The sequence below is a fragment of the Acaromyces ingoldii genome (assembly GCF_003144295.1).
Source record: "Acaromyces ingoldii strain MCA 4198 unplaced genomic scaffold FA10scaffold_4, whole genome shotgun sequence".
Taxonomy (NCBI): Eukaryota; Fungi; Basidiomycota; class Exobasidiomycetes; order Exobasidiales; family Cryptobasidiaceae; genus Acaromyces; species Acaromyces ingoldii.
Window position 1 is genome coordinate 200,597 of NW_020290250.1, and position 22,578 is coordinate 223,174.

General features: G+C 59.8%; 13 protein-coding genes across 13 annotated transcripts; 6 read left to right on the forward strand and 7 right to left on the reverse strand.

The window, feature by feature from the left end:
• Window positions 1-14: 14 nt before the first annotated feature.
• Window positions 15-3,344, forward strand: FA10DRAFT_267546 (DUF590-domain-containing protein). The gene is made up of 7 exons (XM_025521954.1): window positions 15-451; window positions 521-646; window positions 725-919; window positions 995-1,436; window positions 1,501-1,614; window positions 1,682-2,999; window positions 3,081-3,344. The coding sequence occupies exons 1-6, from the start codon at window positions 135-137 to the stop codon at window positions 2,897-2,899; spliced, it is 2,412 nt and encodes an 803-aa protein (XP_025376123.1). The 5' UTR covers window positions 15-134; the 3' UTR covers window positions 2,900-2,999; window positions 3,081-3,344.
• A 642-nt stretch (window positions 3,345-3,986) lies between these two features.
• Window positions 3,987-4,902, forward strand: FA10DRAFT_267547 (hypothetical protein). The gene has a single exon (XM_025521955.1). It carries the CDS (start codon window positions 4,009-4,011, stop codon window positions 4,864-4,866), a length of 858 nt encoding a protein of 285 aa, XP_025376124.1. The 5' UTR covers window positions 3,987-4,008; the 3' UTR covers window positions 4,867-4,902.
• On the reverse strand, window positions 4,873-6,796 carry FA10DRAFT_302325 (kynureninase). The gene is made up of 3 exons (XM_025525098.1): window positions 6,527-6,796; window positions 6,270-6,455; window positions 4,873-6,204 (listed from the first exon to the last, which is right to left on the reverse strand). Exons 1-3 carry the CDS (start codon window positions 6,735-6,737, stop codon window positions 4,934-4,936), a joined length of 1,668 nt encoding a protein of 555 aa, XP_025376125.1. The 5' UTR covers window positions 6,738-6,796; the 3' UTR covers window positions 4,873-4,933.
• A 119-nt stretch (window positions 6,797-6,915) lies between these two features.
• On the reverse strand, window positions 6,916-8,357 carry FA10DRAFT_267549 (NAD(P)-binding protein). Its single transcript, XM_025521956.1, has 4 exons — window positions 7,978-8,357; window positions 7,633-7,914; window positions 7,510-7,568; window positions 6,916-7,450 (listed from the first exon to the last, which is right to left on the reverse strand). Exons 1-4 carry the CDS (start codon window positions 8,216-8,218, stop codon window positions 6,977-6,979), a joined length of 1,056 nt encoding a protein of 351 aa, XP_025376126.1. The 5' UTR covers window positions 8,219-8,357; the 3' UTR covers window positions 6,916-6,976.
• A 395-nt stretch (window positions 8,358-8,752) lies between these two features.
• On the reverse strand, window positions 8,753-10,407 carry FA10DRAFT_242245 (NAD(P)-binding protein). The gene is made up of 4 exons (XM_025519275.1): window positions 9,486-10,407; window positions 9,313-9,430; window positions 9,004-9,236; window positions 8,753-8,919 (listed from the first exon to the last, which is right to left on the reverse strand). Exons 1-4 carry the CDS (start codon window positions 9,907-9,909, stop codon window positions 8,870-8,872), a joined length of 825 nt encoding a protein of 274 aa, XP_025376127.1. The 5' UTR covers window positions 9,910-10,407; the 3' UTR covers window positions 8,753-8,869.
• A 145-nt stretch (window positions 10,408-10,552) lies between these two features.
• Window positions 10,553-12,168, forward strand: FA10DRAFT_302328 (hypothetical protein). The gene is made up of 2 exons (XM_025525099.1): window positions 10,553-11,723; window positions 11,802-12,168. Exons 1-2 carry the CDS (start codon window positions 10,644-10,646, stop codon window positions 11,916-11,918), a joined length of 1,197 nt encoding a protein of 398 aa, XP_025376128.1. The 5' UTR covers window positions 10,553-10,643; the 3' UTR covers window positions 11,919-12,168.
• A 43-nt stretch (window positions 12,169-12,211) lies between these two features.
• FA10DRAFT_267552 (hypothetical protein) lies at window positions 12,212-13,644 on the reverse strand. Its single transcript, XM_025521957.1, has 4 exons — window positions 13,206-13,644; window positions 13,054-13,147; window positions 12,878-12,987; window positions 12,212-12,816 (listed from the first exon to the last, which is right to left on the reverse strand). The coding sequence occupies exons 1-4, from the start codon at window positions 13,403-13,405 to the stop codon at window positions 12,366-12,368; spliced, it is 855 nt and encodes a 284-aa protein (XP_025376129.1). The 5' UTR covers window positions 13,406-13,644; the 3' UTR covers window positions 12,212-12,365.
• A 51-nt stretch (window positions 13,645-13,695) lies between these two features.
• On the forward strand, window positions 13,696-14,680 carry FA10DRAFT_252935 (hypothetical protein; the record flags this gene model as incomplete). Its single annotated transcript, XM_025519667.1, has 5 exons — window positions 13,696-13,742; window positions 13,823-13,968; window positions 14,032-14,109; window positions 14,171-14,331; window positions 14,417-14,680. Exons 1-5 carry the CDS (start codon window positions 13,702-13,704, stop codon window positions 14,678-14,680), a joined length of 690 nt encoding a protein of 229 aa, XP_025376130.1. The 5' UTR covers window positions 13,696-13,701.
• A 213-nt stretch (window positions 14,681-14,893) lies between these two features.
• FA10DRAFT_267555 (hypothetical protein) lies at window positions 14,894-15,990 on the forward strand. Its single transcript, XM_025521958.1, has 2 exons — window positions 14,894-15,291; window positions 15,359-15,990. Exons 1-2 carry the CDS (start codon window positions 14,909-14,911, stop codon window positions 15,672-15,674), a joined length of 699 nt encoding a protein of 232 aa, XP_025376131.1. The 5' UTR covers window positions 14,894-14,908; the 3' UTR covers window positions 15,675-15,990.
• On the reverse strand, window positions 15,425-17,587 carry FA10DRAFT_133059 (nucleotide-diphospho-sugar transferase). Its single transcript, XM_025517989.1, has 6 exons — window positions 17,162-17,587; window positions 16,866-17,092; window positions 16,646-16,797; window positions 16,486-16,566; window positions 16,299-16,397; window positions 15,425-16,235 (listed from the first exon to the last, which is right to left on the reverse strand). Exons 1-6 carry the CDS (start codon window positions 17,543-17,545, stop codon window positions 15,802-15,804), a joined length of 1,377 nt encoding a protein of 458 aa, XP_025376132.1. The 5' UTR covers window positions 17,546-17,587; the 3' UTR covers window positions 15,425-15,801.
• Window positions 17,588-17,673: 86 nt separating this feature from the next.
• FA10DRAFT_302333 (hypothetical protein) lies at window positions 17,674-19,162 on the forward strand. Its single transcript, XM_025525100.1, has 2 exons — window positions 17,674-18,467; window positions 18,536-19,162. The coding sequence occupies exons 1-2, from the start codon at window positions 17,716-17,718 to the stop codon at window positions 19,083-19,085; spliced, it is 1,302 nt and encodes a 433-aa protein (XP_025376133.1). The 5' UTR covers window positions 17,674-17,715; the 3' UTR covers window positions 19,086-19,162.
• A 123-nt stretch (window positions 19,163-19,285) lies between these two features.
• On the reverse strand, window positions 19,286-20,039 carry FA10DRAFT_133093 (hypothetical protein). Its single transcript, XM_025517990.1, has 2 exons — window positions 19,885-20,039; window positions 19,286-19,829 (listed from the first exon to the last, which is right to left on the reverse strand). The coding sequence occupies exons 1-2, from the start codon at window positions 19,965-19,967 to the stop codon at window positions 19,394-19,396; spliced, it is 519 nt and encodes a 172-aa protein (XP_025376134.1). The 5' UTR covers window positions 19,968-20,039; the 3' UTR covers window positions 19,286-19,393.
• A 977-nt stretch (window positions 20,040-21,016) lies between these two features.
• Window positions 21,017-21,667, reverse strand: FA10DRAFT_260864 (hypothetical protein; the record flags this gene model as incomplete). The annotated part of the gene is made up of 3 exons (XM_025520046.1): window positions 21,017-21,099; window positions 21,219-21,514; window positions 21,573-21,667. The coding sequence occupies 3 exons, from the start codon at window positions 21,665-21,667 to the stop codon at window positions 21,017-21,019; spliced, it is 474 nt and encodes a 157-aa protein (XP_025376135.1).
• Between the last annotated feature and the right edge of the window lie 911 nt (window positions 21,668-22,578).

Here is a 22,578-nt window from a genome sequence, read left to right on the forward strand (position 1 = left end):
CGAAGACGAAGGGCAAGCCTCGCTCGCTCGCTTGCTTCTTCGTTCTCCACCAAGATCCGCACAGCGGTATGAACAGGGTCATTGCCCAGGATAGTAGTAGTAGCAGTAGCAGTAACAGCAAAGCAGCGCAAACAATGTCGACGAGCAAGGCCGCACCCGCGCTGGGCTCCGACGCCCTGCCGCCGGCACCGCCTACAAAGGACAACGGCGACCCTACCGTCGATTTCGTAATCGTCTTTCAGGCTGTGCCCAAAAAGTACCTTTCGCCCAAGGCCAAGCTGCCTCAGGACGAGGCGTCGAAGATCGACAAGGAGTTCAACTTTCTCGTCAAGCGGCTCTCCGCCACGGGCCTCGCCGTGACGAGCCGCGAGGGCAAGCAGGGGACCGGCGAGGTGCTCGTCTTCGTCAAGGCGTCCAACGATGTATTGGTCAAGATCGGCAGAGCAGAGAGGTATGTTTTCTCTCTTTTTCGAGGACATGAGGAAGGAATGCTGAATTTGCTGTGACTTGCTCATCGAAGCTTGGGCGACTACCTCCATGGAGTCAAGACTGCATTTGAGCCGTCGACAAGTAGCCTTTCGCGCACCTCGTCGCTTGGCTCGGGTGCCGCAAAAGCTCAAGCACAGACATTCTCTTCTGCCGAAAGGTGAGTGTCCGAGACGGATTGGCTCTCGCCTTTTGCACAGCTGTCGATAATCGAGAGCTGACGAAGGAAATATGCAAGGGTGCGCCATGTGTACGAGCTCATCACGCGCTCACCGAAGGTGACGTCGGGCGTGCCTGGCGCCGGCGTTATTGTTGGCTCCGACGAGTTTCCCCATGTCGTCGACATGACGCCGCTGCACGATCCCCAGTACAACCAGGACTGGCTCAAGCGGTGGTCCAACACGTCTTCGATGATCAACATCAGCGTCCGAGAGTGAGTGTTTCCATACAGAGGAAAGACAGTAGTGAGAATGTCATTGCTCAAATATGCATTTCTTTCTCATTGCAGACTCGACGCTGTCAGGTCGCACTTTGGCGAGCACATCGCCCTCTACTTTGGCTTCCTCAACTTCTACTTCCAGTCGCTCTCTTCGATTGCCGCCATCGGCCTGGCCTTCTGGTTTGCCGGTGCGCCGTTCCATCCCATCTACTCGCTCCTCCTCGTCGCCTGGTCCTGCGTCTTTGTCGAGCTGTGGCGGATGCGCGAGCGCAAGCTCGCCGTGCGGTGGGGCACCCTCGGCGTAGGCCAAGTCGACGATCGCCGCAAGAGCTTCAAGCCTGTCTCTGTGCGACGAGACCCCGTCACGGGCGAGGACGATGAGGTGTTTGAGTGGTGGAGGAGGGAGCTTCGCATCGTCACGAGCGTGCCCGTCATGCTCTTCTTTGCCGCCGTCCTGGGCGCGACAATGACGACGATGTTTGCCACCGAGGTCTTTGTCACCAAGCTCTATGTGAGTCCTATCTTCCTAGCTCTTCTTCCTCGTGGCCGCTTCTGTTGCTCACAAGCCCCTGCAGGACGGGCCAGGCAAGTCGATGGTTCCAATGATTCCCACGGCCCTCTTTGTCGTCTGCGTTCCTCAGATCATGGCCGCTTGGCAGGCAACTGCGTCTGCCCTCACCAGCTGGGAGGTACGTCGAGTCTCACTCCTTCCTCCACTCTCTTGCATGGAACGCTGACAAGAAGAATGACCTACAGAACCACTACAGCGAGCGGACGCACGAATCGTCGCTGACGCTCAAGATGTTTGCCCTCCAGGCTGTGACGGCCTACGGCGCCCTGACGCTGTCTGCCTTTGTCTACATTCCCTTTGGCCAGTCGATCATGGACTACATTGTCAGCCGCGGCTTCTTTTCCCAGAGCATCGCCGAGGCTGCCAAGCGCGGCGACATTGAGCTCCGCAGCGACGGCGGCGTCCACTTTGACATCAACCCGAGCCGCATGCACGCCCAGCTGTTTGCTGTCCTGACGACGAGCCAGGTCATCAATGCCTTTACCGAGGTGGGCCTGCCCTTCATCCTGCGCAAGGTCAACGAGTTCCGCGAGTCCAGGTCGTCTCCCAAGAAGAAGAGTGCGAATGAAAAGGCAAAGGGCGGGGACTCGACAGAGGACAAGTTCCTCGACCGGGTCCAGGACGAGCTGGAGCTGCCGCCGTACGACACGTTTGGCGACTATGCCGAGATGGCGACGCAGTTTGGCTACATTGTCCTCTGGTCCGTCATCTGGCCCCTCGCGCCCGTCATGGGCTTCATCAACAACTTCTTTGAGCTGCGCTCCGACGCGCTCAAGATCAGCATCAATGCACGCCGGCCGGTGCCCGTCCGCGCCGAGAGCATTGGCCCCTGGCTCGAGGTGCTGGGTTTCATTGCCTGGCTGGCCGCCATGTCCAACTCGGCCCTCGTTTTTCTCTTCCAGCCCTCGGGCGCGCCGGGCGCATCGCCATACGAGACGACGATGCGCACCCATCTGCACCCGTCGCCCGCCCAGTTCCGCAACGGCACCACCACGCCCGGCAAGCTCGTCGACAGCATCGTCTACCCACACGACCCTGCGCACACGCCCCGCTCCCCGCTCAGCTTCTCCAACTTCCTGCCCTCGTTCCTGCCCACATCGGGCACCTCGGGCGCCCTCATTGCTGCCCTTCTCGTGGCACTGGCCTCGGAGCACACCTATGGCGTCGCCCGCGCCTTTGTCCGACACGTGCTCGAGCGTGCCCTGTGGCGCGGCAGCGAGGAGGAGACGACGCTCCGCCGTCGCGAGTGGGAATCGCGCAGGGACACTCTTGCCCGCGTCGGCCATGGGGCCCTGCCTGAGGGAGCTTCTTCGTTGGCCTCGGGTGACGCCGAGGGCTTCTACGCGACCCAGTCCAACGTCGTCCAGGCCGTGCAGAACAGCGCCTCGTCCAAGTCCGAGTGAGGTGTCGTCAAGCCAAGCCAAGCCCACGGACTCCTCCTGTTTGCTCTCTCCTCTTTTACTCGTTCCTCTTCTGCAATGCAAATGACTTTCCGAATTTCTTCCTTTTCATACCAAGACGGTGAAACCTCAGTCGTAAGCCTCTGATACGGTCTACAGACCCAGCCAGCGTAAAAGACACTCACCGCAATGGCCTGGTGCAGCGCCCTGGTCGCGCACGTGACTCGCACGCTGGGCTCGCCATCGTTCCTGCTTGTTGCTTCGACGGCAGCAGCACGGGCATGCTTTCAGTCTCTGTTGCTCTGAGACGGGCGGCCTCGGACCGAAGAGAGCTGCAGCAAATGTATCGAAACCTTGAAGCTCCATTCTAACACGAGAGAATGAGCACATCGAACATCGGCGAACCGTTGCTTCAGAGCTTCGCTCTAAATTTAAACTTTTGTGACGATCTATCCTCCACGCCTTCCTGGCCGCCCGAGTCGACGGACGAGAATGACGCTGATCGACCCCTTTGCGCCGACGGTGCTGCACCACCCGCGCCTCCCGCTCTCTGTCCATGTGCTCCCCTATGGCCTGACGATCCACCGCATCCTCTTTACGGACCCGTCGACGGCCGAGACGCACGATGTCATCACGGGCCCCGAGGAGCCCAAGGACCACCACACCCAGGGCCGCTGCTTCTTTGGGCCTGTCGTGGGCCGGTACGCCAACCGACTTCCAAAGGGCGAGAGCGAGCTCCCTGGTGGACGTGGAACCATCAGCTTGCCAGAATGGGGTGGGTGCACAAGAGCCGGTTGGTGGATATGAGATCTGACATGCTTGCGATGCCTAATGTGACAACAGGAGGCGACGGTATCTGCCACCACGGCGGGCCCGAGAGCGCCGACGCACTGCCCTCGATCCCCGTGGGGACCGTGCCACCGCAGGCCGGCCCGCTGGACCGCCTGGTCTGGTCGCGCGTGCCCTCGTCGTCGTCACGCCTCTTTGGCTCCGAGTCGCCCTCGACGCCCGGCTCGTCGTCGGCCATCTTTGCCGTCACCTCGCCCGCGGGGTCCAACGGCTTCCCGGGCGCGCTCCGCATCGAGGCGCGCCTCGCCCTCGTTGTCCGGGGCATGCCGCCGCAGCTGGCCGGCGGCGACGACATTGGCGGCAAGCTCGGGCGGAGCGCCGGCACGCTCCGCGTCGAGTACCGCGCACACATCCTCGACGACTGCAAGGCGACGCCCGTCAACCTCACCCAGCACTGGGGCTTCAACCTGAGTGCTTCGTCAAAGCAGAAGCAGGACAAGAGCAACAAGATCGACGACCACACGATCCGGCTCATTGCGTACCCTGGTGAGGACAGCCCTGGGATCCGGCGTCTCGAGACCGACGGACGCGGGCTGCCCACGGGCAAGCTGGCGGACATCGCCGCGGGAGACGCACACGACCTGGCAGAGGCAGGCGAGCACGGGCTGGGCCGACGCGTGGGGGCCAGGATGCCCGACGGTGGCTTTGACCATTTCTACGTCTGGGGCTTCCCCACGTTCACGCCGCCACCTCCCGGCGCACATCCATCGATGATGACGAACACCCAAGGCCCCGACCTCACACGCTGCATCCTCCATGCGCCCGACACGCACCTCTCGCTCGTCTTTCGCACCAACCAAGCCGGCGTGCAGTTCTACAGCGCAAACGGCCAGCCGCCGTCGCCTGCACCTGCCTCGCAGAGCGGTGGCCGCCGAAAGACGCTCCATTCAGCAGCAGCAGCAGCAGCAACTAGCTCGGCAGAGGAGACGGGCAGCACGGGCGCCGGCGCCGACGAAGAGGGCAACGCCGAGAGGAGCGCCGCCTTTCTCGAATTTGGCATGCCCCACGCCACCTTTTTGCACAAGGAGCTCATCGATGCGCTCCAGGGCCACGACACCGTGCTGGGCCCGATGGAAAACTACTCAAACTGGGTCGAGGTGGAGCTGTGGAAGGGCTCGTGAATGGCAAAAATAGTCACATTGATTGCAGCTCTGATCTCATTTTAAGTATGTGTGTGTGTGTGTCTGACTAAAGCTCCTGCTCCAGGGCCTCCTTGAGGGCCGATGCGGCGTCAAAGACGTCGGTAAAGGTGCTGAATTGCGCCAGGGGCGCCAGCCGGAGCATGTCTGGGTTACGAATGTCTGCGACGAGGCCGCGCTGCTTCTCGGCGCGCTTGTGCACCCGCGCCACGAGCGTCGTCGCCGAGATGGGCGGCGGCACATGGTCCTTGTTTGTCTGACCCTCGCCGCCGTTGGGAGCCTGCTGCTCCTGCTTTGGTGCATCTGGGATGCGGATCGAGAGCTGAGAGCCGCGCTGGAGCGGGTCGGCGGGCGTGACGATGCTCACGTGCGCGCTGCTCGGCAGGAAGCCGGGCTGGAGGAGGAGATGCTCGAGGTAGGCGGTGAGGCGGAGGCTCTTTTGGCGTAGCGCAGGCATGATGTGGCCGAAGCCCACGGGACCGCTGCTCGCCTCGACGGCGTGGCCGTACGACTCGGAGCCGACATCCTCAGCGGCAGCGGCGGCCGCCTTGCCGTCGGCGGCAAGGAGCGCAGGCGCGCGGGACAGCGTCTCGAGCGAGCCGAGCAGGCAAGCCATCTCGAACAGCGGCGGGTTCGAGAGCTGGAAGCCGCCGGCGCCGGTGATGGCCTCGAACGAGTCGGGCATCGTGAAGCGCGTCGACTTGACGTGGCCCCACCAGCCAGCCGGTCGGACAAGGCCGTCGACGCCCTTGGCGTTGGGCTTGGCCTTTGCGTCTCGGCCGATGCTCGTCCGCATGCCAATCGAGCCCCATCGCTCGTGGACAAAGGCACCGGCGATGGCACCGGGGCCTGCGCATCCGTACTTGTAGGTGCACCAGACGGCAAAGTCGACGTCCCAGTCATGCAAGGCCAGAGGCACATTGGCGAACGCGTGGGCGAAATCCCAGCCAACGACGACGCCCAGCTCTCGAGTCCGCTTCGTCACGGCCGGCACATCGAACAGCTGTCCAGAGAGGTACTGGATGCCACCGAGCATGATTGTATGCGCTGTCTCTTTTTCCCGTTCGAGTGTGGCTAGGATGTCGTCTGTCCGCAGCGTCGTCTCGCCCTCCCGCGGCTCGATGGCCAGCAGGCTCTCGCGGGGATCGAGGCCAGCGAGGGCGACGGCGCTCGCCAACGCGTACTGGTCCGAAGGAAAAGCGCGGGCCTCGTAGAGGATCTTGTGCCGCTTGCCCTTTTCCGGCTTGTAGAACGTAGTGAGCATAGTGTGGAGATTGGAGCTGAGCGACGACATGACGACGACCTCGCTCGGCTTGGCGCCTGCCGTGGTGCTCTTCGTCAGCTTCTTTCCCTCAACCGATCTCAAGTTCGAGAACATAACGCACCAACGACATCAGCCATCAGCCTCGTGGCTCGCTCCTCGCACCGCGTCCATGGCCGGCCATACGGGTGGTCCCAGTGACCCAAGACGGCCTTTCTGGACCAAGCATCGATTTCCTCCTCGACGTACTTTCTCGACGTCTTTGACAAGAGCCCCAGCGAGTTGCCGCAGAGGTACAGCGCCTTCGTGTCTGGCAGGGGAGCCTCATGAGTGTCAGCGTGGGGGGCCTCTTTTAGAGCAGATCGAAACGAAGAAGCTCACCAGGCCCTGATCCATTTGCCACCGATGCACCGACGTCAGCCAGCGTCGGCACGTTGTACTCGTCTCTCAGCGTCCGAAGCGCATCGCTCTGGTCCAGAATCTCAGCCACCTCCCTCGATGTCGTCGCTGCCGCCTTTCCTGCTTTTGCGAGCCCCTCCAGCTCCTTTACAAACTCCTCCTTCGAAAACGTTATCGGTGAAAGCTTCGACATCGTCTCCTTTTGTGGAATGCTTGGTTGATAGCGGAGAGATACCTGGATGTGCGGAGAGATACAGAGACAAGGGAAAAGAGGCTTGCCAATTTAGCTCATCAAAGAAGACGCGCGCGTATTTTATTCCGCGGACCCCGAGTCCTTCTTAGTTGGTCTACTACCAGCATCACTCTGTCCACAGAAAGCCCATTGCGATTCTACTACTACTACTATACAGAAGAAGAATAAGGAGAAAAGGGTCACGGGTAGACGAGACTGTGTTGATGTCTGATGTTTTCGAGCACACATGTCTTGAGGTCGATTGGCTCTCTCTGGCAGTGCTTTCGCACGAGCGCTTTGAAGGCCTCGATGGCCTCTGGCGCCCGCAGGCCCTCGTTCCTCTGCAGCGTGGAGCGAGACTTATCATGGACATCCCTCCCATCGAACCTCCTCGCAATGTCCAGAAAGTCTTCGCCGCAGAACAGGCCCGTGGCGCCCAGGATGCGCACGCCCGACACCTCTGGGTCCGTCACGAGGGCGACGAGCACGGCGGCAATGTCGGCAATGGCGACCCAAAATGTCGCGGGGCTGGTAAAGGCGTGCAGGAAGCTGGGATCGCCATCGCACTCGACAAAGCCGCGCAGGACGCTGTGCGAAGAGTAGCGCAGGCTGCGAGGGTTTGACGGTGCGCCGATGGTGAAGTCGGGCGCCAGTGTGTTGACCACAAAGCCCGGCTGTGCGTGACTTGAATTAGGTTGCTTGAAGGGAAGCACGACTTTGGGAGAGCCCTCACCTTGTGGTCCTTGGCGTACTGAAGAGCCAGCTTCTCGCACTCGACCTTCGCTGCCGAGTCTTGACATTCCCACTCAAGTCAGCCTCCAGAGTCAAATGAGAAGCTGGCGACGAGCACACCCACAGGTCATGTAGTACGTGTCGTGATCACCCTGTGGCATCGCCAGAGCGCGCTCATAGGCATCATGAATCATCTCGTCGGGGCCCACATACTGCTCCGCCTTCATGTCGCCATGCGCTTTGAACCAGGCATGCCTCGACGATGTATACGCAAAGGCGCGTACTGTGCCTGCCCTCCTCGCCTCTTCGAGCAGGTTGTAGAGCGCGCGCTTGCTTCCTTCGACAGTCTCTTCCACGCCCCGGCTCCACGAGAGGTCATGCGCGCAGTGGATCACAGCCGAGCAGCCTGTCCCATCGTTCATTCAGCAGCAGCCTTCTTTCCTTAGCGAGAGGGGAAGAAAGAACCAACCTTGAATGGCCTCTCGAAAGGCATCGTCAGCTTCCATGTCCCGGACTTCGACGACGGTGTACCTCTGCGAGGGCCCAAACTTCTCGCGCAGCTCCTCAAACTTGACCAGCTCGCGTCCAGTCGCGACGACCCCAAAGCCCTTCCGGAACAGCTCCTCGGTCACGGCTGAGCCAATGAAGCCCGAGGCGCCAGTGACGAGCACGGTGGCGTGGGGCCGTAAGCGAGAGCCCGGTCGAGTCATGTTCTTGCTACACACTTTGTGGCCGATTTCGCTGAATGTGGCAGGGAGTATGGTGCAGCTGTTAGGAAAGGGATGCAATGGTCGAGAGAGAGGTCTAACAAAGGGTATTGATGAGGTGAAGAGGCAGGAACACGACTCAATGATGCGACCATGCGTTTGCAGTCTCAGTCCGTCTTCAAATTCCTGCCCTATTCCAGCTGTAGCTGTAGGGTGTGAGACTGTACCGTACATGGCGGGTTGCGCAGATAACCATCGTCGCAAGAGTTGCGCTATCTGGGGACTGCAACCTGAAAAGAAAAACTAGAAATGTGCAATTAACCGGAAGCAACGCTAGTATTAATTTTCTTAGACCCCGATTCGACGCATGCAGCGCAGCGTGGTACGGAACCAGATAAATGAGCCAGAGACACTTCGGAGAGCTGGCCAGTAGACCCAGTCCGATGCAGCGCTACAGACATTGGATACTTCCGCTGCTTTCGGAGCTTAGCAGTCTCTTTAGAAGCGGGCCTAAAAGCGAGCAGCACAAGCGACGCAGGCCAAGACAATTTGTAATAAGATTTGCTATCGGCTTCGTTTCACGTTCTCAGCATCTATATGGAGAGCATCGCAGTGCAGTGAATAAGCGTGGTGCTTAAGGTGCGGGCAAGGAAGCTAAGGGAGAGAGTAGCCTCCGTCGATGATCAGGTCCGTGCCCGTCGCGTCTGTTGAGGGCAAGGAAGAATCAAAGCAGGCAAATCAGTCAATGTGCTCACTCACGAGAGCGCGCAAAGGAGAACAACACTCACATGTCGACGCATCGGAGGCAAGGTAGAGATAGGCGCCCTTGAGCTCCCTCGGGTCGGCCTGCCTCCCCATGACGCTCATGCGATAGGCCTCAGAGAGGACCTGGGGTGCAGCACCCATGTCCGTCTTGACAAAACCAGGCGAGACGATGTTGACACGGGCAAATTCGCGCCACTCGCGCGCGAGCGACTTGCCCAGGTGCGTGACGGCAGCCTTTGTGCTGTTGTAGCATGGTCTGCAAATTGCAATCACACGCACCGTTCGACGCGAGTGAGCGAGTCTGTTTGACAGGAGGAGAGAGGGTGACTCACTGGTCCACAGGCACGTTCACGATGTGGGCGCTCATGCTCGACGTGATGATCAGGTTGCCCTTGCCTTGCTTCTTGAACACCTCGCCGGCCGCCTTTGCGCAGTAGAAGACGCCGTGGTCTGCAGAAGGGATGTCAGTCTTTTCTCTTTCAAACATCAGCTGCCCTCTACCCACAGTTGATGTTGACGATCTTGTGCCAGTCGTCGACGGACTGCTCGAGGATGCCGCCGGGCATGCCTGCACCAGCATTGGCGACGAAGATGTCGAGCTTGCCAAAGTCAGCCACGACGTCGGCCACAGCCTTGTGCACCGGCTCATACGCAGTGACGCCGACCTTGTAGGCCTTTGCACGCACGCCGTAGCGCTTGGCCAGTTCGGCGGCGCGCGCAATGGCGGCGTCGTTAGAGTTGTACCACATGGCCACGTCGGCGCCAGCCTCTGCAAAGGCCTCGCACACGGCCAGGCCAATGCCCGAGGCGCTGCCGCAGACGATGGCGACGCGGCCCTTGAGCGAGAACATCTCCATGATGCTGTCCGACAGCGGCGGGTTTGGCCTCGGCTCAATAGCCGGCGCGTTGGCATCGTATGTCATCGACATGGCTTCTTTGTGTCTCTCTCCCGTACGGCGTAGCGGTGGTTGTGGTGATCAAGGAGGAAAGCGGCTGAGAAGAAGAGAGATTGCCGTATCTCTGCTGCGAAACCTGCCCAAACGCTACGCGGGGGAAAATAGAGAAACCCGACCGAAGCCTTCTTTTTACTGGCTCCAGGAACTTCTTCGACGCGGGGGCTTCAGCCAAAGGGTCCAAAGAAACCCCGACGGCGCTTTCGTGGAGACGGCAACGTCGACAGGTGATGGTAGTTCATGCCCAGGACAGGCAGGGACCGGCAATGACCGACGTCGTCGTCGTCAGAGCAAGTGTGCGCTTTGGCCCATCTTCCTGGCCGTCTGCCCTTGCCGGCTTATCAGCGGGGCGCCAAAGCATCCAATCTTTCCGGTCTCTAAGTACAGCCTCGTCTCAAATTTCGCTCTGCCCCTCGCTCTTGTTGAAGCCCGACGCCAAAGGCGAGTGCATCACACACGGCAAAAGCGCCGAGGCCAAGTCTGGTGACTTCCAAAGACCATCGGTAGCTCGGCGGCACTAGTGGGCCCATTTGAGCCGTCGAGTGGAGGGTCCTCGGGAACCGGGCAAACATGTCCGAGCAATTTCAATCCATCAGCTAATTTCCTGCAGCAAGCTTATGGTGATGCAAATGGAACCGTCCGGGCTGCTGAAAGAATAAACCACCATCCCCAATCCCCCCCTCAAGTCCGAGGCTGGACTAGAGGCCAGAATGAGGTATCCGCTGGACGACGCCTTGGGCGGGAGCTACCTGCAAGTGGTGCAACGGACGCCGCTGCCGGCCTATCCCTTTGCCCACTCCTCGCCGCTGCTTCAGGCCGTCTTTCCGCGCCCCTTTTACGAGGCGTCGTTGGGCGTCGCATGGCCCCTGAGTTTCTCGCTGGCCTACTACCTCATCGCAAAGAGCGCCAATGCGCTGCTGCGCGATGACAAGGCCCCGCGCGACTGGACACGGGGCAAGGGCGCGTGGTCCACGCTGCTTCGCGCTTTCATCGTGCTGCACAATGCCCTTTTGTGCGCGTACAGCCTGGCCACCTTTCTCCTCATGGCCCCCGTCGTGGCCGATCTCTTTTGGCAGGGCTACGCCGCGGCGGGCCACGAGGGAGTGAAGCTGGCCCTGTGCGCGATGCCGACGAACCACGCATACCTGGGCCGGTGGGCCTACCTCTTCTACCTCTCAAAGTACTACGAGGTCATCGACTCGCTCGTACTCTATCTCAAGGGCCGGGCAATTGGAAACCTGCAGAGCTACCACCATGCGGGTGCACTCCTCGCCATGTGGGTCGCCTACCGGTTCCAGTCGACGCCCGTCTGGGTGTTTTGCGTCTTCAACTCGGCCGTCCACACGGCCATGTACGCCTACTACCTCTGCTCGGCCATGCGTTGGCCATTTCCCAAGGCGCTCAAGCGCAACCTGACGACGCTGCAGATTGCCCAGATTGCCTCGGGCACTCTCCTCACCAACGTCTACTTTTTCCTGCTCCTCGACCCCATCCGGCTCGCCGCAGCCTTTGCACGCACGCCCACCTCGACGCTGCTCCCCGCGTCGCTCTTCGCCTCTGCTTCTTCCACCTCTCTCGCCAATGCCTCGGCAGCCTCAAAACCATGGACGCTGGCTGCACGCCTCTTTGGCCGAAAGGCTGCCGCTGCTGTCGCCGCCGCCGACGCAGTGCCAAACGAGATGCTGCTCTCGACGTATGCGCGCGCCCGCCTCGCGACGTCCGACGCGTCCGTCTGCCTCGACCGCCAGGGCGCTGCGCTGGCCCTGCACGCCAACACCCTCTACATGATTGTGAGTCCCGCTCCCTCTCCTCCTCCTCCTCTCTCTCTACATGCCTCTGCTGACTGGTAGAATGTGAAATTTGAACAGCCGCTGCTTGTCCTGTTTGCGCGCTTCTTTATTCGCGCCTATCTCGCGCCGTCCAAGGCAAAGACGAGAAAGGAGCTGGAGCAGGGCAACATGAATGGCCAGAAGAAGGTCATTTGAGGCAGGCTGGCTCGGTGCCAGTCTTGTGTGTCACCTGCCTCTCTGAAGTGAGAAAAAGGGAGGAAAAGACAAGGGTTGAGTTTTCGTGTGGCTTCGTGAGCAACTAAAGGAAGGAAGAGAAAAGGGCGAAGAGCGAGGGTGCGTCCCCATTGGCAAGACTGGCGGACGGGCGCAGAGTATCATAGGCTTAGCAGCGATTAATACAATGATCCGCCATCAGAGACACAGCAGCAGAGTGTCAGGCAGAGAGTCTCTCAGCAGCTCGTTGGAGAGAGTGGTGCAGAGAAAGGTGGTGAACGCAGACAAAAGACATCGTCAATTAGCAAGACCAGGATTCGGAAGGCTCAGCGGACACAAAGAAGCTGTCCTTGAGGATGGAGAGGAGCGGAGTGGTATGGGTACAAGCAGAGAAGGGAGAGACAGAGAGAGAGAGGAAAGGAGAAGGGATCAAAGCGAGTGGCGCTTCGCCTTGGCGGCAGGGCGGGGCGCAAAGAGGCCGAGGAGGCCCATGGCGCCAAAGACGGTGACAAAGGTGGAGCCGCTGCCAATGACGGCGCCCGTCCAGCCGAGCACGCTGAGGTTGCCCTCCTTCCACGCCTGGGCGCGGGCCTGGTAGCGGTCGAGGGTGCTGAGCAGCGTCTTTGTCCGGTCTGGCGAGACACCAAGGCGGCCGGCGAGGGCGTCGCCGTCGGGCAGGCGCAGGGTGCGCAGAAGCGACTTGACGTCGACGTCGAGGCTGCCCGACGACGAGGCTTGGCTCGATGAGGCCAGGCCCAGGGAGCGGGCGGCGTCGGTGAGGAGGAGCTGGATGCCCGATGAGGCCTTTTGCAGGTTGCCACCGGCGGCCTGCGTGGCCTCGAGCAGCCGCTGCGAGAGCGCAGGCGAGGGGGGCGAGGGACTGCGCTGATCGTTAGTGCTTGTAGTCCTAGCAGAAGAGAAGTAAGAGTCACGCTACTCACGCGCACAGCGGGCTCAGGGTGATGACGAGGGTGACGAAGCCGCCGACGATGCATGCAGTCAGGATCGGGATCACCTTTCGCAGCCGCTCGTCGCGGTTCCATTCGATGAACTGCTCCGCGTGCACTGGTCAGCGTTTCTGAAGATGCATTCAGTGGTTAGGACAAGACAGACTCACGTCAACCTCCCTTCCTCGTGCAGGGAGGAGCATCAAGTAGCCGAAGAGGGCAATGGTGGTGCCCACGAGCGCGAGCGAGAGCACGGCCAGATGCCTGTTTTGGATTGTCAGTTCCTTTCATTCATACGCAGGATTCGGTTGCATTGACTCACCGGCCCCATCCAGGCGCCTCGAGCGCGTCCCGGAGATGGACATCGACCTGCCAGTACCAAAGGCCGAGGCCACCAAAGAAGAGGTACTTGAGCTGCTTCTGCACGTTGACATATGTCGATCTCGGCTCCGAGTCGTCGAGTTTGCTGCTGCTGCTGCTGCTGCTGCCGTTGCCGCTGGAAGGCCCTCTTGCGGATGACATTGTGATGGCGTGGATGTGGAGAGAAAGAAAAGGGGGGAGATGACCTGCTGCTCGTCGCTGCGACTTTGTTGGTCTGACGGATGCAAAAAGTGGCAGAGACGCGCCGCAACCCGCGCGCGCCGGCCGGCTGGGGGTGGAAAATTAGAAATAGTGCGTGCGCACGCTGCATACAGAGACAGACCCGCCGAGGCCGACACACACACCGGGACCGGAAAAGGAAAGAAAAAGTGTGACTCTCTTCTCTCTAGACTCAATTTACACCTGTTGTACGCGGGGGAAAAAGAGGTAGAGAAGACATGGCATCCTCGTTTCGCACAACAGGGCGCAAGATCGTCGCGTGAGTGCCGCATGCTTCCTACAAACGGCGTCGGAAGGGGGAAGGATGGAGGCTGACTGACGCCCATCTTGCGACGCTAGCATCGGGCGCAACTTCGCCGACCACGCAAAGGAGCTTAACAACGCCGTGCCCACGGAGCCCTTCTTCTTCCTCAAGCCGACGAGCAGCTACATTGGCGATGGCGATACCGTCGAGGTGCCCAAGGGCGTCGACTGCCACTATGAAGGTGTGTGTCTTTACCTCGCGCAGTTCAGACCTCAGCTCGGACACTGACCTGTCGCGCACGCAGTCGAGCTGGGGGTCGTCATCGGCAAGGACGGCCGCGACATTCGTGCGGCTGATGCCGAAGACCACATTGGCGGTTATGGTGGGTCTCTTTCTTGTCTCCTTCTCCAAAGAGTCAGACGCTGACGTGCGCCGTGTTACAGCGCTGGCGATTGACATGACGGCGCGCAACATGCAGGACAAGGCCAAGCGCAAGGGCCTGCCCTGGTCCGCCGCAAAGGGCTTCGACACCTTCAACCCCGTCAGCAGCTTCATTGAGAAGTCCAAGGTGGCCGATGCGCAGAACGTGCGGCTGTGGCTCAAGGTAAGGGGAAACGCAATGACAGGCTGCCCTTTCTTCCTTGCCCGTCTCCTACGCTGACGAGATTGTGCTTTTCTCTTCCTCCCAGGTCAACGACCAGACTCGCCAGGACGGCAACACCGAGGACATGATCTTCCCGATCCCCCAGCTGATCGAGCATGTGTCGTCGATCATGACGCTCCAGGCGGGCGACCTGCTCCTCACCGGCACGCCCAAGGGCGTCGGCTCCGTCCAGGCTGGCCAGACGATGCACGCCGGTCTCGAGTCTGGCAGCAAGATCCTCGCCGAGCTCAAGCTCAACGTCAAGGACCGCGAGGGCCTCTTTGAGTTCAACAAGTTCAAGCAGGCGTGATCTCTTGCCCTGCTTCTTTCCCCCTCTTTGCCAAGCTTGCAACAAAAAGAAGAATAAAATTCAATCAGTGCAATAATTAGAAGCAGTAGTGGTGTGCGCTTGCGTGCGTGCGTTCGGGCCGCCTGCCTCGCTCAGATCAGGCCATTCTCCATGAGCTTAAAATCAGCGCCTCCCGATAGGCATGGAGCACTCACTCCTGACCACGACGATTAGCTGCTACAAGGCAAGATGGCAACCACACGAGGCTTCTCCATCTTCTCCAAGAACACGCCGCCGGCCGAACTCTCGACGTCCTCGGCGGCCAATGAGACGAGCGACAAGTCGGCATACCTCGCCGCAGGCAAGTTTCCCTACGACACGCTCATGGGTGACTGGACCATCATCGGCTCCAGTCTGGCGCTCTGGAAGAACCGAAGCGACGTCCTGTGTCGCTACACGCCCCACACGCTGCCGCGCGCCGACGCCGAGGCGGGCCAGCTCGACTTTTCCGACGAGATCTGGTACGAGCAGCTCGACGAGGCGGGCACGCACCTGCCGGGCAAGGGGGCGCGCCGCGAGGTGCAGAGCATGATCCGCGGCCGCAACCGCCTCGACACTTCGGGCGCCAACCAGTCAGTATGATTAGCCTGAGCGAGAGAGACACGGGCTGACTCTTGTTTCATTACCACCTCCATCAAGCGCCTCGTTCTTCTGGCGCGGCTACTGGCTCCTCAAGCCCTTTACCTCACGCTGGCAGGTTCTCGCATTCAGCGACAATTTCCTGGACGAGCAGGCACAGGAGCAGTCGAGCGAGCCCGTCTGGATCGTCACCTACTTTACCGCCACCTGGTTCACCGACGCAGGCATCGACCTGTATGCGCGGGGCAACGTCAGCGAGGCGCAGTACGACACCATCCTCGAGGCCCTCCGCACGCACCCGGGCGACGACGAGGCCTCAAAAGAGCTCAGAAGCCTCGCCGAGCAGATGTTTAGGATTCCCACAGGCAACGTCTGAGCTCACTCGTCGCTCTCATTTCTCTATTAGATTGTCATTGCGCTTTTGTCCCAATAGTACTGCTTCATTATGGATTAGTCTCTCTCCACATCCACACCTCCTCGACGAGAGTGTGTCAGTGTCATGCCTACGCTTGCGACGGCGGTTTGATCAGCCGCTGCGGCGGCAGCACCCTGACGGGGTTTTCTTTAGTCCAGTTCTGCTCAGGCACGCCGCGCTGCCGATTGATGTCGAGGATGATTTCCGTCGTGTTCCTGCCCTGGATCTTGTCCCACTTGGCCTCGCAGTTGGACCGGTCGTACTCAAACGAGGCCTGGGGGTCGCACGCGCACCGGCTGGCAAGCTTGGCGTCGCGCGGGCACGTCATGTAGGGCGGGTGGGTGTAGCCGGCATAGTCGACCTTCCAGATCTCGTCGGGCCGCAGCAGCATCGCGGCGCCGATCGTGTGCACCGGCGCGTCGCCCCAACGCTCGTAGAAGAAGCCGCCGGCGCGGTCGAGGGAGTGGAAGAAGGAGCGGTAGGCCTCGGACCGGTAGAAGGACAGGTCGGCAATCTCAAAGTCTGGCAAGACACAAACCGGCAAGTCAGTCTCCTGTGCTGCACAATGTCTCAACTGACACCCACTGGACCAGAAGTGGCACAGGTTGTACGCCTTGCCGTCGTCGGAGATGAAATCAAAGGAGCTTTGCTCTGGGATCAGGTGTCTGTTCGCGTCTCTCCATCCTGTATGAAGCAACCAAGTGGGCAAGTAAGAAAAGGCTAGCGTCAGCACGAGAACTGGCGCCGTCGAGGGTGTGCGTGGAGCACTCACGGTGGACGTGGACCATCAGTGTTCGCACCGTCGTCTTGTACTCGAGCAGCGAGAGCACCCATGCGTACTTTTTCCCGTTGTCTGCGGGCGAGACGTGCGCACCAAGGCGTGAGAGTCAGCTCCCAATCAGCAGGACAGCAGTCTAGGATGAGCCACGCACCGCGCATGTAGCGGAACGGATCGCGCTCGACCCACTGGCCGTCCTCGTAGGCCGAGGTGAGGTCGCAAAAGTGCCGCGTGTGCGGCTCGAGGCGCCAGTAGTAGTCGTACTCCATCACGAGCGGGTGCTCAAAGATGGGGTAGGACATGTAGCTGTCCTCTTTCGCAGTCAGCCTGGCGGTGTCTTTGAATGCAAGTGAAGAAGAGACGCAGGAACCCACCGACACATCTGGCGGTAGGTCTGGCTCCCGCCGTAGGGAATGAGGTTGCTCTTGCCCATGACTTCCATGGCCGCCTGCGCGCGGTAGTAGTCGATGTGCTCGGGCATCTTCCAGTCCTTGTCTTCGACGAAGCCCCAGCGGACGCGTGGCTTCGTCGGACGGTGGGCCAGGAACGTCTCTACGCGCGATTTGAAGTAGTCGGTGAACTTCGTCTCGGACAGGAAGACCTTTCGAAAGAGAGAAAAACATGGTCAGTTGGCGGCAATGCAGATTGAAAGAGTTCAGACAAGACTCACAAAGTCGTAGCCGGTGCCCACGTCGTCGTTGAAGGCGACCTGGATCTCCTTGAGGGTGAGGAGCACATCGTGCAGCTCGTGCTCGCGCACCAGGACGACAAACGCCGCCTTGGGCTTGGGCGTACGGACGTGGCTGCCGCTGGACCATGGTCGGTAGTAGGGCCTCGAGGCTTGGCGGAACCGGCTGGCGGCCGACGACGACGACGCCGAGAGGTAGACGAGGGCGAGCAGACACAGGACGCCGCCGAGGAGCAGCCGCGTAAACGCCCGGCCGCGGTACCACGCCGTCGATGCGCCGGGGCCATGCCGCGCAATGGACGGGGGAGCCATCTGATTAGTAGCGCAGAGCTGGCCGCGAGAGCTCGCTGATCTGGCCGTCTTCATCGAAGAAAAGGAGGCGAGGACTGCCAAGACACACGAATAAAAATAGCGGCAAGTTCTGGGTCAATTTGAGTTTTGCCCCCGAATGTCGGTTGGCCCATGCGCGCGCGCTCATCCGTCTCACACGCGCGCATGCACACCGGCCACAGAGAACGAGAAGCCGGAGAACGACGATGAGCAACGAGGGCGCCGGGCCAGCAGGGCCAGTGCGGCGGCCGGACAACTCAAGAAAGACGTCAGTCACGACGTACGTCCCGCAGCGGCCGCCACCGGGCCTTGATGCCGACGAGAAGCTGGGCAGCAGCAGCAGCAGCCGGCGGCCGGCCGGGCGCGCCGAGGAGATGCTCCGACGCCGACGCGCCGCCGCCTGGCAGGTCCTCTCGCACTGGGAGGGCCGCGACCGTGGGTTGCAGCTGCTCCAGTCCACCTCGCTCCTCGTCCACTCGCTCCTCACCGCCCCGCCGCACCGCGTCTCGTACTTTTCGCCCCTCGTTCTTGTATTTGCCTTTCCACGCGCGACGCGACGCTTGACACTCCGGCGCATACATCTCGCCTCGGAGTCCATCGCCAACTTGCGCCGGCTCTTGCTCCTTGGCCGCTGGCTCTCGGAGGTAGTGCAGGCCATGAATGAGGCACTGCCATCGGGCCAGGTGACACCCAAGAGCGACAAGGAAGCAGAGGAGAAGGAAAGGGAGGAAGAAGAAGACGAAGAGGACGAAGCGGAAAAGGACCAGGCCGAGGGCGTATCGAGCTGGAAGCAAAAGTGGCGACGGCGGCTCGAGGCTGGTGGCGAGTATCTGGCCCTGCTCGGCGAAGCATGCGACGTGGCTGCGTTCCTGGGCGGCTCCAGCATCCTCTGGAGGGTCGCCGGCGGCAAGGTCGCTTCGACACGGCAGCGGAGAGGCTTGGAGAGAATAGGTGTCTTGTGAGTGTGGTGACCTACCTTCTTCCTTTGCTGTTCTGATCCCTTCTCATACTCGTCCCATTCCACAGCTTCGGCCTGCTGTCGCTCCTCCTGAGCCTGGCGCATATACACCTCCTCCGCAAAGAGCAGCGAGCACGCGTCCGCGTCGCCCATCTCGCACTGCTGGAAGCGACGGACAACCTCGAGTACGAAGACGAGGAGGCCGAGGAAGCAGGGCACAGCGCGCTGCTATCAGGGAGGAGCATCGAGGTGGAAGATGCGCTGGGCAACAGCAGCAGCAAGGCCGTCTCCCCTTCCTCCTCTCCTCGCCAGAGGAAGCAGTCACTGTCCAAGGCAACAACAACATCGACGTCGGCAGCGGAGGCAGCCTCTTCGACGACGACGACGAAGGTGGCAGTCGAGGAGCTGCGCCGGGCCGAGCGCGAGGCCTTTTTGACGAGGAAGCGCATGCGCCACATTGGGTGGGAGCAGACGGCCCTTCGCGCAGAGGCCGTCTTCTGCCTCGCCGAGGTGCTAGCTCCTGCGCGGGACCACGAGAGGCTCGAGGCCGTCACAGGCACAGTGTCGAGCCTGTACGGCCTGGCAAAAATCGGCGGCGAGGCAAGATGGGGTGTGTGAATGTTTATCTGATACCTGAACGATTACTCTCGATACCTCGGTCAGACGCCCGAGGGCTTGCGTACGGAGGAGGGAGGCTGAGGTCATTTGCATTTTGGCATGGTGAGATCGGGAAACACACTCGTCTTCGGACTCTTTTTTGTGAGAGAAGGAAAGGGATAGGGGGCTTGAACATCTAGAGACTACTTTGTAAGGCAGGGCATTTTCCCCAGAGAGCCACGAGACCTGGGAACGAGGCAGCTGGCACGACAGCGACGACAAAGACTGTGACGACGAGGAAGAGGTGCCAACGTAAGGGTCTCGGTCTGTCAGTCTCGCTCTGGCGAGCTGGCCGGAGAAGCCTCGGTTGGCGAGGAGGGTGGTGGAGAGATCGGTTCAGAGGGGTGCTGGGTCGCTTGTGCCCGTTGACGCGTGCGACCAAAGCGATAGTGAATCTGAGTTGCCTCACGAAGCGCATGGGCTTCTGATGCTCGCGCCGCAGCGTCGACTCTTGCTGCCCGAGCTTCGGCCTCTCGCTGCGCTCGGTGCAAACGCTCGAAATCATCTATACGTTCGGCGGCTTCCTCGCGGCCGATGCTTGAATAAAAGGCTCGAGCTGCATGTAGGACAGTGGGGTCGCTGTACGAGGGCTGGAATCCGTGTTGTCCGCCATGAAGACTAAGGTAATGCTGTATGAGAAGCTCGGCGTTGTCTTCTCGACGTACACCATCAGGATTCGCTGACTCGTGAGGAGGAACATAACGACTGGCAGCCAGGTAAGCAATCCTTGAAGCTTGGTTGGGGACGAACGATGACTCACCCTGGATGCATACCGGACACGGCCGGGCAGGAAATGAAGAGGAAGCAGAGCAAGATCCAGCTTGCTACGTTAGTCGGCTTCATACTGGTAGAGAGAACGTTGTGGTAGTGGGTGGTGGGGAGAAAGAGAAGGAAAGTAGATTGTACAACACTTTATATAGCTTCGACCCCCCCCCCCCCTCCCTCCTCCTCGCCCCGTTTGGCTCACTGACAGTGCATTGCATGAGAGCTCTTGCAGCATAGAGCCGCCAGAGGGCATATCAGAGGAATGGACCCTCATTGGAGGGCATGCCGATTTTCTCCTTCTCTGGGGCGTCGCACTTTGATGGGACATCACCTTGGCGTCTCGAGGCGTTGAGGCGCCCAGGAGCTACTAACGGACTGTGGGCTCTCATTGGATGGTGTGCCGAAGGCTGCAGCATCCGGGACGTCGCACACTGGCATGGCACTCCTTGGATGCTTTGCAGTCTCGAGGAGCCAAAGGGCGTACCAGAGATACGGATTTTGACTGGAGGGCGCACCGAAGGTCTCCTCTCCTGGGAGGTCGTTTTTTGACGGGGCGTCATCAGGACATTTCGAGACTGCGAGCCGCCCTGAAGGCGTGTGAGGGGCACTGGACTCTCATTGGACAGCTTGCCAGGACTGGCTGTCTATGTGTGGGGCTTTTCCGTGCTCACTAGGGCTGGTGGGTAACGCCTCCGAAGCTCAACGGACCGAGCCGCGCCGAGAAGTTCATGACCTTGCACTCGCAAGGGGCAGTACCAGTGCTGATGGCATAGATTTTTATTTTTATTTTCTATTTTTTATTTTTTTGGAAAGTCGGGGCTTTTCATCTTCTTCCAGCTTCTCTTTTCTTTACACCGGAGTGGAGACGCCTGCAAAGAAAGCACAAGAATACAGCACAAGCTTCGATCGCACGACAAGGTCAAGACAGAGCAAGTATTGAGCCTTGAAACGGACTTGTCTTTTTCAGAGGAATGAAGGGGGCTTCAACATTTTGAGACTACTTTGGCAGTCAGGGCACTTTTCAGGGAGAGCCACGAAGCTTGGGGCTGCAGCGCGGCTGGCACGACGGCTACAAAAAACTACAATGACGAGGAACAGGAGCCAGAGTAAGGGTCCCGATCGGTCAGTCACGCCTTCGGGAGTTGGCTTGAGAGGTGCTGCCTTCGTGGGGTGTTGGTGAGATTGGTCTGGAAAGAGCTTGAACCACTTCCTGTGGGAGTGGTGGTGCACCTGGGAATTTTGTCTTGCGATAGTTTACCAGGGTGGTGACAGCTTCCGGGTACTTTATGTCCAAATAGTACTGAAGAGCTCTATCGACAGTAGCTACACCATCTGAATCCGCAGGCGAATCTTGGCCAGGTCGTTGGGTTTTCTTGAAGTAGTCATCGAGCAAGGACCTCGCGTCTTGGCTCTCCTTTGTGGCAACAACCAGTAAATCTGTAAGATCTGAGATCCAAGCGAGTTTTTGGGTAATCTTAGCGTGGTCTACAACCTTCTTGATGGCTGCAGGACTGCGGCTGTAGGCTTCCGTGTTGCGGAGGCGAAATTGTTGCGACACGTATTCCTCAGCGGTCCTTGGAGGCATCATTTCAGGCTCGTTTTCTTCTCGTCGACCGCGAGCACGACTGGCGAAGAAACGTTCAATATCTGTGCTTTTGGACGGAGGAACAGACATATACTCACGCAATTTCTTCTCGTTCGTTCATCCCGGACACGGCCGGGCAGAAAACGAAGAGAAGGCAGAGCAAGATCCAGCTTGCTACGTGAGTGGCCTTCATACTGGTAAAGAAAGATTTTTGGTTTCTGGTGGTGAAGAAGAGCAAGGAATGTAGCGGGTTGCGGAACGGCTTTATATAGCTTCATCCCCTGCCTGCTACACCTTTCCTGCCTCACTGAAAAAGCATAGCCCGAAATCTTCTGCAGCCTCGAGCCGCCTGGGGGCGTTCCAAAGATAGGAGCTCTCATTGAAAGGCTTGCCGGACTCTCCTGCTCTGGGGCGTCGCTCCTCAGTATATTGTCACTTGGATACATCAAGTTGACGAGCCGCCAGAGGGAGTTTACTGGGATACGGGTTCCTATTGGACAGCATGCAGAACTTTGCTCTCTTCGGACGTCGCGCCCTGAGAGGGAACCACCTGAACGCTTGTGCAGTCACGAGCAGCAAAAGCGCGTACCAGAGACACGAGTTTTCGTTGAAGGCGTACCGAAGGCCTCCTCTTCTTGGGAGAACATATTTCGACGGGGCGTTACCTGGACGTTCCAAGACTGCGAGCCGCCCTGAAGGCGTGTGAATGGCTATGGACTCTCATTGGATATCTTGCCGAGACTGGCTGCCTTCGGGGCCTTGCAGGCCTCACTTAGGCTGCTTGGCAACTCCTTCGAAGCTCCACGAACCGAGGCCGCTCCGAGAATTTTGCGAGTTCGCACTCGTAAGGGCAGAGCTGATGACATGCGTATGTTTTGGTGGAAAACGGGGCTTTCACTTCCAGGGTATCTTAGGCTAAGGTCAGGGCGCCTGCAAAAAAAGCACAAAAAGGCAAACGCCAGCCTAGAAGGCACGGCAAGGGCTAGTCAGACGGGTCTCGAGCATGGGTTATCTCTTCTTTTTTCACTGCAACATTCGTTCGTGAAAGTTCTGTTTGTTTTACACTGCATTGCCAGGCAGGCGGGCGAGCGGATTGGGGTGACA

Bases quoted from the DNA above. Each gene is read 5' to 3' on its own strand.
- FA10DRAFT_267547 (XM_025521955.1), top strand. From the start codon at position 4,009: ATGCCGCCGCAGCTGGCCGGCGGCGACGACATTGGCGGCAAGCTCGGG.
- FA10DRAFT_267552 (XM_025521957.1), bottom strand. From the start codon at position 13,405: ATGTCATCCGCAAGAGGGCCTTCCAGCGGCAACGGCAGCAGCAGCAGC. The intron at 12,988-13,053 runs GTGAGTCTGTCT...CACGCGGAGCAG, and splicing joins CACGAGGAAGGGAGGTTGAC to TTCATCGAATGGAACCGCGA. The intron at 12,817-12,877 runs GTGAGTAGCGTG...CGATCAGCGCAG, and splicing joins ACCCTGAGCCCGCTGTGCGC to TCCCTCGCCCCCCTCGCCTG.
- FA10DRAFT_302325 (XM_025525098.1), bottom strand. From the start codon at position 6,737: ATGTCGAAGCTTTCACCGATAACGTTTTCGAAGGAGGAGTTTGTAAAG. The intron at 6,456-6,526 runs GTGAGCTTCTTC...CTCCCCTGCCAG, and splicing joins GGCAAATGGATCAGGGCCTG to ACACGAAGGCGCTGTACCTC. The intron at 6,205-6,269 runs GTGCGTTATGTT...GCACCACGGCAG, and splicing joins GCTGATGGCTGATGTCGTTG to GCGCCAAGCCGAGCGAGGTC.
- FA10DRAFT_133059 (XM_025517989.1), bottom strand. From the start codon at position 17,545: ATGAAGACGGCCAGATCAGCGAGCTCTCGCGGCCAGCTCTGCGCTACT. The intron at 16,798-16,865 runs GTGGGTTCCTGC...GAAAGAGGACAG, and splicing joins ACCTACCGCCAGATGTGTCG to CTACATGTCCTACCCCATCT. The intron at 16,236-16,298 runs GTGGGTGTCAGT...GTGTCTTGCCAG, and splicing joins CCTGTGCCACTTCTGGTCCA to ACTTTGAGATTGCCGACCTG.
- FA10DRAFT_302333 (XM_025525100.1), top strand. From the start codon at position 17,716: ATGAGCAACGAGGGCGCCGGGCCAGCAGGGCCAGTGCGGCGGCCGGAC. The intron at 18,468-18,535 runs GTGAGTGTGGTG...CCCATTCCACAG, and splicing joins TTGGAGAGAATAGGTGTCTT to CTTCGGCCTGCTGTCGCTCC.
- FA10DRAFT_267555 (XM_025521958.1), top strand. From the start codon at position 14,909: ATGGCAACCACACGAGGCTTCTCCATCTTCTCCAAGAACACGCCGCCG. The intron at 15,292-15,358 runs GTCAGTATGATT...ACCTCCATCAAG, and splicing joins GACACTTCGGGCGCCAACCA to CGCCTCGTTCTTCTGGCGCG.
- FA10DRAFT_302328 (XM_025525099.1), top strand. From the start codon at position 10,644: ATGAGGTATCCGCTGGACGACGCCTTGGGCGGGAGCTACCTGCAAGTG. The intron at 11,724-11,801 runs GTGAGTCCCGCT...AAATTTGAACAG, and splicing joins CCAACACCCTCTACATGATT to CCGCTGCTTGTCCTGTTTGC.
- FA10DRAFT_242245 (XM_025519275.1), bottom strand. From the start codon at position 9,909: ATGTCGATGACATACGATGCCAACGCGCCGGCTATTGAGCCGAGGCCA. The intron at 9,237-9,312 runs GTGAGTCACCCT...TGCAATTTGCAG, and splicing joins GTGAACGTGCCTGTGGACCA to ACCATGCTACAACAGCACAA. The intron at 8,920-9,003 runs GTGAGTGTTGTT...TGCCCTCAACAG, and splicing joins TGCCTCCGATGCGTCGACAT to ACGCGACGGGCACGGACCTG.
- FA10DRAFT_267546 (XM_025521954.1), top strand. From the start codon at position 135: ATGTCGACGAGCAAGGCCGCACCCGCGCTGGGCTCCGACGCCCTGCCG. The intron at 647-724 runs GTGAGTGTCCGA...GAAATATGCAAG, and splicing joins ACATTCTCTTCTGCCGAAAG to GGTGCGCCATGTGTACGAGC. The intron at 1,437-1,500 runs GTGAGTCCTATC...AAGCCCCTGCAG, and splicing joins TCTTTGTCACCAAGCTCTAT to GACGGGCCAGGCAAGTCGAT.
- FA10DRAFT_267549 (XM_025521956.1), bottom strand. From the start codon at position 8,218: ATGACTCGACCGGGCTCTCGCTTACGGCCCCACGCCACCGTGCTCGTC. The intron at 7,569-7,632 runs GTGGGTGTGCTC...GGGAATGTCAAG, and splicing joins CGACACGTACTACATGACCT to ACTCGGCAGCGAAGGTCGAG. The intron at 7,451-7,509 runs GTGAGGGCTCTC...AGTCACGCACAG, and splicing joins AGTACGCCAAGGACCACAAG to CCGGGCTTTGTGGTCAACAC.
- FA10DRAFT_133093 (XM_025517990.1), bottom strand. From the start codon at position 19,967: ATGAAGCCGACTAACGTAGCAAGCTGGATCTTGCTCTGCTTCCTCTTC. The intron at 19,830-19,884 runs GTGAGTCATCGT...CCTGGCTGCCAG, and splicing joins GTGTCCGGTATGCATCCAGG to TCGTTATGTTCCTCCTCACG.